Source organism: Neolamprologus multifasciatus, chromosome 14 (assembly GCF_963576455.1).
Source record: "Neolamprologus multifasciatus chromosome 14, fNeoMul1.2, whole genome shotgun sequence".
NCBI lineage: Eukaryota > Metazoa > Chordata > Actinopteri > Cichliformes > Cichlidae > Neolamprologus > Neolamprologus multifasciatus.
The window spans coordinates 26538589-26552049 of NC_140452.1; the positions used below are offsets into that span (position 1 = coordinate 26538589).

The 13461-nt window shown below is 41.7% G+C and overlaps 1 protein-coding gene across 2 annotated transcripts in view; it reads left to right on the plus strand.

Annotated features, from left to right (window-relative positions):
• The first annotated feature begins 5739 nt into the window (after positions 1-5739).
• Positions 5740-13461, plus strand: part of kcnab1a (potassium voltage-gated channel subfamily A regulatory beta subunit 1a) — a 121989-nt gene continuing 114267 nt past the window's right edge. Inside the window, exon 1 of one of the 2 annotated variants that reach the window (XM_085131724.1) lies at positions 5740-6391. In XM_085131724.1, coding sequence (XP_084987850.1) covers positions 6123-6391 — 269 coding nt within the window. In that variant the 5' untranslated portion in view covers positions 5740-6122. The other variant, XM_085131723.1, reaches the window with a different exon arrangement.

Consider the following 13461-nt stretch of genomic DNA (forward strand, 5'->3'; position numbering starts at 1 on the left):
AGGTAAATGGATATCCAGGTAAACCAATTTTCAGACTGGGGTCCAAGCAGACAACTAGGAAGGAGAACAACACACGATACCATAGAATAAAAGCCAAAAACGCAGGTAAAAAGGAAGGCCTGATTACCATGGTAACAACAAGAACAGCCTAGCAGAGACAGCTACACCGTCCAGCCTTTAAATACCAGGAACCAGGAGCCCATGCATAGGCCAGTACAGCAGCGCCAGCCCAATAATTCCACCTGAAGCCTGAAAGTAAAGAGTTAGAGGTGGAGAGAAAAAGAGGAAGGAAACTCTATGTTGCTGGGTCCATAACAGCATAAGAACTATTTATAAGACTTTCCACTCATTTAAAAATGTTGTTCATTTCATTGGTATGTTATTTCAGCAGTGGCATTCCATCATGATAAGCAAGTCAAGCAAGGCAGTGCTTGATTTCTCAATCTAAAAACAGACATAAATTAAAATATCCGATGTTGTTGAAATGCCATGAAGCTGCTTGCGTGTTTGCATCTATCCTTAACATTACTGTCGTCTTGCGGCTGCAGTCTGCTATTGCCTCTGAAAGCTGCACTGATTTCCTGCTCGTAGGAAACTATAGCTGTCTCTGTTTTACAGGCATGTCCGTTAACTACTGGACTGGAGCTGGACAAACAGGGTTTTTTTATGCACATCTTTTACTTTAAACTGATGGGAGACCAGAGATCAGTTATAATCCTTGCTTTGTGTGGGAATCACACAACTACCTTGGCCAAGAAGTGTGATGGAGAGAAAATGAAGTTGTGCAGAAAATAGAAATGTGAGGGTTGGGGGTGAGGGTAATGGGGAAAGTCTCTGCTTGCTTTTCCATAAAATTTACAACATGTCATTGCAATTTAGAACAAAATACTACTTCCTTACATGAAGCTTATCAAAACTTGCCTTCACCGCTTCTCATAGCTTAAGTTACCCTCACTGGTTACACAGGCAGGTGGCTGTAAACAGTAAACACCATTAAGGACCTTTCATCGTCATGAAACCAGTCACTTCTGAATAGTTTCCATGACATTTGTGTCATTCTTAATGTCAAAATGATACCTTGCACTCAGGGACCCAAGCGTGTAAAGGATCACTTGAGCTCCTGGTGATCTGTATGTGTGTAATTCACAGACATATTTCATTTAGTTTATACAGCTGTATTCCTTTTTCTATCTCTATTGATACTTCAGGCGTATGTTAAGAAGATCATAGTGTTGGCAGCTGACACCTGTCACTAACTGTATTTATACAGTCTATTTCCCCCCTGTGGAGTGAGAAGAAAAACACCTGCAATAAAAAATAATTATAACGTTTTCAAAGCTGCAATTATCTCTTTCCAGCATCTCATATTAAAGATAAAATGAATTAACCTGCCAATTGTACTAATTTTCTTTCGTTAAAAGAGAATTAAATAGCTGCTACATATAAAAAAAAAAAAACACTTTGTGAGAGAAAATGGAGACCAGTGGGAGGTGCAAAGGCTCAACATGCATCTTCTAATTTAATAGTGGAAGGAGCAGCTGTCCTGTTTTGTTCCACACAGTTTTGCACCTGTGTAGTTAATGTGTGTGTGTGTGTTTGTGTGTCATTTTGTTTAAACTCTATAATGCCACCACGTTTTCTTTATCACCCTCTCACCATTCCTTTACTGCATTTCACCCTTCCCCCCCCTCTCTCTCTATATATATGTAGTCTGCATATCCACCTATACTGTAGTATTTGCTGTAGTAATAGTAGTAGTACTATCAGTTTACCTTTCCGTGAGAGCTCATGAAAACAACACGAATGACGGATTTTGTTCGTGCTAGAATTTCCACCCTAGTGACTCCAACATTGCACACGGGTCAGGTTCGATACACACTGTGTGACAAATTTTCTAAATTACCTTGAAGGACAACAGGTCTCCAAGTAGAGGTGGTGTGTGCAGGTCCATGTGAACTTTGGAAATATGCTGGTTCATCTCAAGAGACCAAAAGTGGACGCACTAAGCTAGGAGGAAATTAACTCCTAACACTGGGAGATGCTAAAGCTCTGAGCCATGTGAAATCCTGGCCAACAAACACATAACACTTCTAACTACTATCGGCCTGAATGTTACTCTCCAGTGTAAGAAGAAGGAAACTTGATTTGATGTCAGAGGGCTGCACTGACTTTTGCAGAAAGGGAAGCAGACACACACAGACACAAACAGCACCCTCCACCTATTAACAAGACAAATAATAACCATTTTATGCTGTCCTTGATTCTTTAAATATGCTTATAGCCTCCTGTAGCTTCATGCACTCTACATGGATGTCTTAGTAAATTATTATTATTTGTATAATTAAATAAACATCTACCATACAATCAAAAAAAATTCTCTACTATTATCTGACAATGAGGAGTGGTGGAGAACGTTTTTAGAACCATTTCTTTAGCAAAAGAAGCAATAAAACACTAAGAAAGATCCACTACATAGAAAACTATCATTGTCAAATTTGCATAAATTATCAAAAGTAAAAATAAATATTCTACACAAAAATATTAAGCTCTATATAAAGCTCTTGAGAAGTGGAGATATAGACATTACTTTTATTTTTATTGCACAGGACAAGAGCGTGACAGTTATGTGCAAACAGCGTCCAAGCTCGAACACAACTTCAGCTCTTTGCAAGCAGGACAGCATGCTAATGCTAAGCTAAGCTAAGCTAAGCTAAGCTAAGCTAAGCTAAGCTAAGCTAAGCTAAGCTAAGCTAAGCTAAGCTAAGCACTCAGAGTGATTATAAAGCTGATGTGGTCCGACCCCAGCCCAGCAGACCGAGCCTGAATTTCAACAGGTAAAAAAGTGATGCTCAGTCAGGTTTACAGCTTCCGTTTCTACCTGTTCATGTTTCTAAGGTAGAATCATTGTGATGATTGCTTTGAAGTGTCTTTAGGCTGGTTTTCATGTTTGCTTTGTATTCATACTAGCACACTAAATTAAAGACCTTATGTCTATCTTAATTACCACAGGGTTTTATGTTGGTGTGTGGAACTGTTGCCTCAGGTTTAGATTGTTAACTGGTAATGTGTGATTTAGTAGTTTTATGAGAGTTGTGAAACAAATTACTTTCTTAAATAAATAAAATAGTTAATGCATTAGCAACAAGTAAAATGTTATACATTACTTTTTTGTGTAATGAACCCAACACTTGTGGTCAGTAAGAAAACTTATCTATTGATAAATGACAGAAGCTTATCTCTTTTCTATTCCCAGCTGTTTCATAACTGAACAATGAAAGTAGTTTCAGCAGCAGCTTAATTCTCACACTAGTCTCCTGTTAGTCTCCCATCACAGATGGAAAGATTATCCACAATGAACAAACAAAGATAACTAGAAAAGTCTCTGGGCCTCTCAGCTTGACAAGCTCTTGTCATTGTTTATGGGTCGTAAAATGAAGACCTGCTACAGTTTCATACAGCATCCAAGGCAAGCAGTTTCCAGTAGCAATAGCCAATTGTAGCCACAAGATGGCAGTAATGTGAAGGATGGTTGCAAACATGACACTCTTTATGGCAGAACAATGTTTGAGATTAAAGGAGAGGGATCACTTTAACTCTGGTACATTTCACCTAATGTCTATTTTTAGATTTGATTAGGCAAGCAACTGAAGCGACTCCAAGTGTAGGATTGCACTGATCTGTGTAAATACATAGAGTTATCTGGACAACTGGAGCCTGGAATGTCTTCTGGGAACCAGTTGTTATTGACAAAATGATGGGCAACAAGCGACCTCTTTGTGTTTGAACCCAAAAAAGGATGTAGGCTCAACTCATGTCTCCTCCCTTGCGTAGTAATGTGAGTAAGTAAGTAATTCTTCATCCAGTAAGACGAAGAACAAAATTGTCTTTGAGCTAACTGTCCCAAGGAAGAAGTTAGTATAAGAAATGACTGACATACTCAGATCTTTGCTGTTAGTGCAGTGATCTGGCTGAAGAACCATAACCTAACCTGTGGAAGCAGGATGCCACTGATGTTGGTACGTGAGGAGTAACTGGAACAAGGCAGAAAGACTTGGCTGACAAGTCAGAGAAAGTAGCTTTTGGCTCTTACTGTGGAAAGAAGAGAAGTATTGGACGTAAAACCTAAACTGAGATCTAGTTGCAGGAGACGACAGGGAGACTTTTCTGCTCTACCAACAGAAGAAGGAAAGAGTGAAATTTTGAATATTGAATGCGTCTGGCTGAAGACCCTACAGGTGACCTAGCAGTCATAGAAAAGGCGCAACAAGCAGAAATTCCCCAGCCGATTAACAACTTTGGTTAAATGGAAAAAGAAAAAGAAAAAAAACGGATGCAGTGTTTCATAGAACCAGATGTAAAAACTGAAGAAACATGTCTGTAATTTTATATATATTTCTGATATTTTAAGTTGTTTTTTAATATATCAGACATTTTAAAAAGATACTGCGTAAACAACAAAGTGCAAAGTCCCAGCAAGTTTTCAATCCAAATTAGCTGCTGACCACAGGCGGAGGTTCACCCTGTAGCCAGCACTGACCCCAACCTTTGCCCTGGGCCCCTCACATGTCCAGTGAGCTATCAGGCTCCCATTACTTAGTTGAATAATTTAGGGCTGACACTCCATCACTGATCTATTCACTTGACCTCTGAGGACACCAATCTTTGGGTGTCCACTGTGCATTTAAACTGGTGCATGCATTTGCTTTTTAAGGTCTGTTGGCTGGTTAATAAACCACTAATGGATCAATATAAAAGAGCAGCATTTTTGTCTACCTCTGTCAGAAGTCAAGACACTTGAGAAAGTTAGCAAAAGTTCTGAGACTGCATTATGTGCCAAGCTTTCCCGCAAAGCTCACTCTTGTCCTTCAAGTGACAGCACTTTACTAAGCCTGCTTTTAAATGAACTCCACAATAAGCCCAAATCCTCTTTCTGCTTTCCTGCTTTTGCTTTTACTTTACTGCTTGTATTTGACTAGCGTTATGTTGAGTCAGGTGGCGAATAGCCCCGTAGGTCCTGTGCTCTCCTGACATTAATTTGCATCTCATCAGCATGCTATCCCTCTCCTCTCCGCAGACAATGCTTGAAAGAGTGCACCGATCGGGTCCTTCCATTCACCTTCACTTTCCCCCTTCTTTGCACCATTGTGCTTTGCTGTTTTATTCACCGGTTTCTGGCACATTCTGGCAGGAAATATAATTTACATCTGACTATGGTTTAAAAAAAAAACGTTATTGAAATGTTGGGTTCAATTTTGAGCATCAAACTTTGCTTAGAAAAATGAAATCACATGTCCTTACATGCAAATCTGCAAGCATGCACACACAGAATTTACACATGCAATACAAGTTGAAATAACATAGCGATCTACACAGCAGTTCCATGCCCTGACTCTCTTTTTTGGTCACCTAATCTACTGTGAATATTTACAAACTGGGTTTCCCTGTTTATATTTTAATATCTAAATTGCTGCATTGGTGTCAGTGCTATAGATGAAAAAGAAGCAAAGGGGTGTGTGGTTCAAACAATCACGTGCAGTGTGTATTTCCAATTTACAACTTCTCTCTATAATTGTGTATTATGAGCTCGGGCTCATAATACACAATTTGTTATTGTGTCTTTTCGTGTCTTTTTATATTTCTTTCACCTGTTTTAGAACTCAGATTTGTTGTGTACTCCTGTGTGTGTGAGAGACTGTGCGAGTGTGTATGTATTGTTGACACCCAGTCATGTTTGGCTCCCTCCTTTTAGGCCAGCGCAGGCTGTGACGAGACAAGGAAACTGGGATCCTGTTTCAAGCTGGATGAGGCTATAAGAGACCAGGGAGCACTCTGCACAGACAGACACACTGACAGGCACAAAGGAGAGAAAAAGAACCAAGTTCAAAGAGAAAGAAGATCTAAGGACAGTTTCAGATAGTTTGGTAGAAGGTATCTAAAAAGTACTGAGAGCATTGCTGGGTGATTACAGGACAGTGAGACATGCATCACTCATTGAGGCTGGAGTAACCGTCATCTCCAAACGAAAGTGCAGGATCGAGAAACATTTGGAAACATTAAGTGTGCTCTTTTCACCTTGATCCCGGAGCTTTGCTCTTGAGGGGAGGGGGCCACGCTCTGGGGCCATGCTAGCTGCCCGAAGCAGCGGAGGGGGCATCGGAGGGCACCAGCCTCCCCACGTGCACCGAAAACACTCAGTGGCCTCTCTCAGTGGGCTAAAAGCCCAGCGCAGCAACTCCCAGGATGCCAAGCGCAATTCCTCCTCCGGGAAACAGGTGGCACAGCATAGAAACAAGGCAGCAGTAATCAGAGAGATGGAGACCAACTGGTACCTGAAAATGTTTGGCCTGGGCAAAGACGAGACAGTTGCACAAAAGACTGGCATGCTGTACAGGTCAGTTAAACCCTGTCTAAGTGTGTGTGGGCATGCTTGTCAGTGAGTGATTGTAGATACTTGAGAGTGCAAACAGACTGATGGCCTAACGTGTTACACAGTGCAGCTTGTTGATGAGCACAAATCATTTGTGAGGTGAATCATGTACTTTGGAACACACACACAAACCCGAAAACGGACACGAACACACGCGTCAAGTCTTTTTTATGATTATCTACACATCATTAACACTGTCATCTGTAAGTTTGTTTGTGCAACTGTCAGGAAATTCATAAAGTGCGTGCATGCACACTGTTAGATTGTTCAAGTATTTCTGTGCTGGATCCTCATGGCTATCTGATGACAAGCGGTTCCCCCTCCGTCCAACCGTTTCATTTGTGTGTCACAGCAGTCACGCTGGTCATTACGACCCCGGCTTAAAGTTGTGTCACCGGATCTGTCCTTAATGCTAATAGCAAGCATCTGTCTCGCTGGTGGTGTTGACATCTTCCACCACCATGGTGACAAAACATGGAGGCTGGAGGGAGTGTTTTCATTCTTTTATGTGTGATTGACAGACAGGAAGCACCAATAGCGTTGATTCCTAATCCCAATTTTTTGACGTAGACTAGCAGCGAGTGTCTTTTTTTCTTCTTCTTTTTTCCCTAACACATGGATATTTTTAGTATCGGGTTCCCCCAGCCCCCTTGCAATGTCTCCCCCTCTCATCGCTCCACTGCTCTCTCTTGTTGCTAAATGCCTAATCCATCTGTGTCCCATTCCAATCATTCAAGCCTAAAGCTCCACATTTATCAGTCTGCAGTCCTGCCTCTTCCTTTCCCTCCTTCTTCTTCCCTCTCTATATTCTCTGGCCTCTCCGCCGCTTTTGGTTTTGTTCCCTTTAATTTCGAAAAAACAAAGCAGAGCAGGGAAAAGAGACCAGAATGTTAAAGCAGCAAGGGACACGCTGTGATTAAATAAAGTTGAGGTCTCACAAATATTGATGGATTCATTTATGTTGCAGAGCAGCCATTCAGAAAGGATTGCTATAATCCAAATTTATTTGTTCAGTCTTCATAAAAATTAACTGGCGGAGGGTCAAAGAATCAAACTGTACACCCACACACAAACGTGCACACACTGTGTGTGTGGCTCAGTTGTAAACTTACAAAGGAGATTATTTTCTCCAGTGTTGCACATTGTGTTTTGCCTACACTGGCTTATTGGAAAATTGGAAGCAGTATTTAGGAATAATTGTAAAAAAGAACAAAAAGGCAGCTTGGAATAGTTTGCAAAAAGAATATACTGTACTGCATTACCAATATGATGCATGTGCATCATAATGGTAGTGTTACGCTGTCATCATAGCATCCCGGTGCAAATTTGCAGGAATAATGCACTCAGTGCATTGGTGCCTGTTTGTGATATTACCACAAAATATTTCTTTGCCTTTTTTGTGTTGCTTTCAAATTGTTTCAGAAAATTGCACAAAGGCACATTATAACAAAGAATTAAGTAAAAATAAGCCCGACTTGCCTAACGAAAAATGCACATTAAGCATCGGAGTGCTGTTTTCAAATGTGGCTTCAAATGGTATTAAACAGTCTTTCCGATGACATGCTTGGGGCTGCACACTTCACATGCTCTTTATTTACGGGCTCATAAAAGTGTGATGAGAGCCTCTCGCGGTTTGATTGACAGCACTACAGCTGCGTGTGGAACACGCGTGTGAGGACAGTGTGTGTGTGTGTGCGAGTGTGTGAGTGCATTTAATGGGCATGTTTCTAAAGTGGTGAGCTCAATGTGCCACCAATAAAACCAACACTGTGTGAATCACTGTAAGATTAGCACGACCTTCACACGTGTGCACTTACCCTTTCTAACATAGACAAAAAAAACTTTATAATTGTTTCCGTTTAGAGAATCTGTACTGATCATTTTGTCCGATCATTTAGACTCAACTGTTATGTTGCGGATGCAGCCTTCTACTTGAAAGAACAGATAACAGTTTCCTCTGACCTAGAAATGCATGAACCCCTCTACAAGTCTCCGTCTTGCCAGTCAGCCAACTCGTGCCTGACACACACACGCACACACACATCTGCCAGCGCTGCGCTTTGAGCCGCTGACGTGATGCCAAACATCATGCGATGACTGGCTATCTGCTCTGCCTTAATTTAAATCAGAACAATTGATGCAGATTTTAGCTCTCTGGTGATTCTTCTTGAAACTCGGGACAGACCATAACGAGAAATAATCTGCTTTGTAACCACTTCTTTATAAATTGCCTTTTCTACCCCTGTGCTAATGTATTCCTTTCTGTGCCACAAATTTATTACACCATAGCCATACACATTTATTTATTCTTTGACAAAACAGGGTATTTATACGATGTTTTCCCTAATTGCTTTTGTTCAGGTATTGAAAATTTAATTAACATTTTCTGCTTAGCCAAATTAATTATGCGGCTGAATTTTCATTTTCTTTTGCAGCCAGATAGTGAGAAATAACCTCGTAAACTTACTTTCATCATTGTTTGTTTACCCTTTATTGCAAAGATATTATGGATTACTTTAGTTTTTAAATAGAACACGGTGAGTATTTGTCAGGGACAAGCTTTGGAAAATATAGCCTAGGTGTTACAATGCAAACACTCTGTTCATGTCCAAATTGAGGCAACAGTATACTCACCCAACGTTTTATTAGGTACACCTGGCTTCTAACAGGTTTGACCCCCTTTTGTCTCCAGAGCAGCATTAATTCTTGATGGCACAGATTGAACAAGGTGCTGAAATCATTCCTCAGAGATTTTGGTCCATGTTGATGTGACAGCATCACACACTTGCTGCAAATTTGTCCCAGAGGTACTCTGCTGGCTTAAGATTTGGTGCCCGTGGAGGCCATTTGACTACACTGAACTCACGTCATGTTCAAGAAACCGGTTTTAAATGAGTTTTGTGTCATGGAGCGTTATTCTGCTGCAAGCAACAAAGGGATCATCAGTAACAATACTCAGGTAGGCTTTGACATTTAAACGATGATTCGTTTGTACAAGGGGCCAAAGTGTGCCAAGAAAATACCCCACACATCAACAGCCTGAACTGCTGATACAAGGCAGGATGGATCTGTGCTTTCATGTTGTTTATGTGAATGTTGCAGCAGAAATTAAGAGTCCATTTTTGGTTAGCCTGCGTCCTGTCCTTAGGTAAGCGGTGTGGTCTGCTGTTGTAGCCCATCTGCTTCAAAATTTGCAGAGATGCTCTTCTGCATACCTTGGTTGAAATAAGTGCTTATTTGACTTTCTGTTGTCTTCCTGTCAGCTTAAAGCAGTCTGAACATTCTCCTCTGACCTCTTAAATATTGTATTTTTTTGTGGTCTGCACATAGTGACCTAGATTGATGAGTCAAATAATTTATTAGCACCCAATCTGTTAACAAAGTCTTTCCTTCTTTGAATTAAAACTACATAGACACGTCCCTGTCGATAAATGCTTTTCATGGAAATGGACCATATAAAAAGCAGCACATAACTCCTGTGGGCTGGAATTATTCACAAGCTACGATTAGTTTGTACTGTAGCTGTGTTTCCATTTACACTGAGCTGAATCAATATCTCATTAAACCCTGTTGCTTTTTCAGAGCGTACAGTGAGCCAGGCAGCAACAGTTCTAGGAATAAAACTCGACTGACCCGAATATTGACAGCCAACAGTATCGTCGCCCTCGTCCGACCGTGTATTGAGATTATATTTCCTGATACCTTCGGCACCAGGTGCGACAAAGGTGCGGCAACACGATACTATTGTTGCAGAACAAAAACACATGTTCCTGTAGAGCTTGATGAATGAAACACGGGGATGGTGTCAAGATCGGCAGTTTGATTCACACAGCTGGGATTCTTTTGCACACATGTGTGCTAAAGTATCCATCCCATAATATGGAAACACTGTAATACTGAGATAAGTATTAAAAATATTAATCAGTCACATAATATGTTCTCTTCTTGTTAGATCACACCTCTTCAATGATTAAAAGAGTACTTGAAAACACAACGGCCGTCTTTGCCATGTATCGGTGTGTCGTTCTTATGTCATTTTGTCTGCCTCACTCTTCTCAGCATTAATCTAGATATTCATTGATAACAACAATGGGATTTAGTGGGGGAATTTAGGCCAGCACAATGGTGTTAAACAGGAGCAGGACAGTCCCTGAGGGCTACAGACTGATCGCTGACATAATTATTGCTGCCATTGAGTCAGATGGCAAAGACGAGGCTTTTTTTTGTCTTCTTCTCCTGCACGTAAACAACACAGAAATGTTGTTTTATTACACTGCAGATAATACGAGGTTACAGCATCCACACACATGACCGGTGTGTCTTTTAAACATCGTCCGCAAGCTGCTAAACTTGTCCTGTTCCTAACATACCGTGGGCGCTCGGTAATATGCAATCTTTATATGGGGATTCGCTCACTGGAGGGAGGATATGTGGGGGTGGTGGGGACAAAATGAAAGAGACGACTAATTAATCTCAGGGAACAATGAGCTGGTTTTAAAATGAGAGTCGAAACGTATGAACTAAAGAGTTAAAAGAGAATAAATGAGGGGGGAGGAACTGTTTCACAAGGACTCAGACAAAAAAGTTGTTTATGCCTAATTTTGCTGCTCACACATGCCCCCAAACTGTCCTCTCCCAGCTTCTCCGTCCTGGTGCCTCTTTTGCTTTTCTTCCATCATTCGCCCTCTGTTTTTTTTTGTTCTTTTCCTCATCAGTGACTCACCTGCCTAAATGTTGAGCTCCTCAAAGGAGAATGTGACTGTTGTGAACACCAGAGGCCAAAATAAAAATGTTAAAATATAAAACAGAACAGAAAAAAAATCCAAGTGAGACAGAGAGAAAAAGAGTGAAATTAATTGGAGCTTTTAATACAACAGAGAGCATTTGTTGTTTGAATGTATGTGCGTTGAAGGTGTGTGCGATGCATAGTATGGACGTGAATATTCCAGGTCCATAAATACACTGTAAACACACTCAGGCGTTGCATAAGCTCAGATGACTTCCAGCTGCCAGGCATGATCAGGTTTTCCACCCACCCTGCTGGACAACAAGCACAGCTGCCTCTTTACCAACCTCCATGTGTCATTTTTGCATTAATAGCCATAATTTCACGTCCTGCAGGTACAGAAGAGTCAGCCTTGAGGTTTTTACCCCCAAAACCCAAAGACAAACAAACAAAAACCCCCCAAAATGAAATATCCCATGTTCAAACAAATTCTTTTATCACGTAGATTCTACAGATCCTGCATATAGCTTTTGGCTGTTGCCACTGAATGTCTGCAGGATACAATGAGGAGCAGTCGGGCAGTATTTGCTGTATACTGACACATACACAGATGATGGAAGACTGAAATTCCATTATCTGTGTATGTGTCTACTTGTGGAAAGAGTGACAGTGTGTATCTTAACTCAAATTTCCTGATATGGAAGAGTGGCATTCCTCATGATTCCCACAATTCATTGGAGGACCAGACATGATGTCATCGAACGCTCCCATGAGAAGGCTAGAGGGGAGAGATTATATACTGTGTGTGTGTGTGTTTGTGCAGTCAAGAAGAAGGAAAGACGAGAAAACAGAGGCTTTTCCACTTTATTTTTTTGGTTTACCTAATTATGAAAACGCCGCCCTTACACTGAATAACACGCCATCGGCCGTGTGCAAGCGCCTGCTCGAGTATGCGTGTCTGCGTGTTTATATTACGTGTTTGTTATGGGCAGAGTACACATTGTTTAGAATAAGAAGGAGCAGAAAGAGAGGGCAGGGTAAGAAAAGAGAGGCAAAAAAGATGAAAAAAAATGAATTTAAAGGTTGTTGAAAGTGGAAAAAAGTGACTGCTTTAAAAGTGCAACGAGTGTGAGAGACGGGCTGACAAAAAGCAAATGGCAGGAGACGTGAATGCTGGAAGAGAGACGAGAGAGAAAATCAGGAGTAAGTGAAAGGGCTTGTGACGGAGGGAATACTGGGAGACAAAAGAGGGATGATGAGGAAAGGCAGGGTGGGAGAGAGGATAAGGGGGTGGGGGGTGGAGAGGAAAAAGGGGTAAAAGGAAGGAGAGAGTGAGAGAGAAACAGAGAGTGAGAGAGTGAGAGGGAGGGAGGGAGAAAAAAATGTCCCAGATTCCCATGCTATTTAATAGGGAGCAAAACCAAACTGAGCTTATAATGTAGACTGGCTGAGCAGGGGGCAAAGTGACAGCATCAGTGTGTGGGTGTGTGTGTGTGTTACGTATGTGCATGTGTGTGTGAGAGGAGAGGGACTGTGTGTTTGGCCCTCTGTTAATCTGTCTTCATGTGTGTATATGAGCAGACAACATATATGGCCTGGTGCATGGAGAAGTACATGTAAGGAAGTAACCTGTTTTCCCAGTGTGGACGAGCAGCCTGCTGACAGACTGGACTCCAGATTTCAGTTTGAAAAAAAGGCTCCTTTCAGGGCTGGATGTTCTTTTGTTTTTGTTTTTAATATGAGGAGGACTTGTGCAGCTTTATTTTGGAGGAATACTTCACACTAAGATTTAATCAGATGCTCTCACGCACACGCTCCTCTGCTCCGTGTAGCTGTGCGTGGGTGAGGGGCCTACCTGGATTAATCTGAGCGCACATGATTGTGGGACATGCGAACAGCAGAAAGGAGCGATTGAAGGGGAGGATAAAGTGAAGAAGAAAGCTGGAACATGTACTTGTACAAGGCAACGTGCCCGGACATCCCCAACCCGAAACAGAAAGGGTCCAGGATTCAGGGTGGAGGCCAGGGTGGGGTCCAGGCTCAAGGCCTGGGACAGGGGAGGCTTGTCGGAAAGACTTCTATGGGGACGGGAACGCGACCCTACCCTCCTATGATGCTGTGGACGGCAAACAAACCCAACGGTGTGGTGGAGCTCAAGCAGCTGGAGGAGTTCCTCAACTTCCACTCGCTGTCGCTGCACGACACGGTGAAGAGTCAGACAGGCATGGCCTACAGGTAACCTTACCTGTGTGTCTCTGTGAGAGGAAGTCATGTTTGGTCATGTTGACAGACTCTTTAAAGAGTTAGT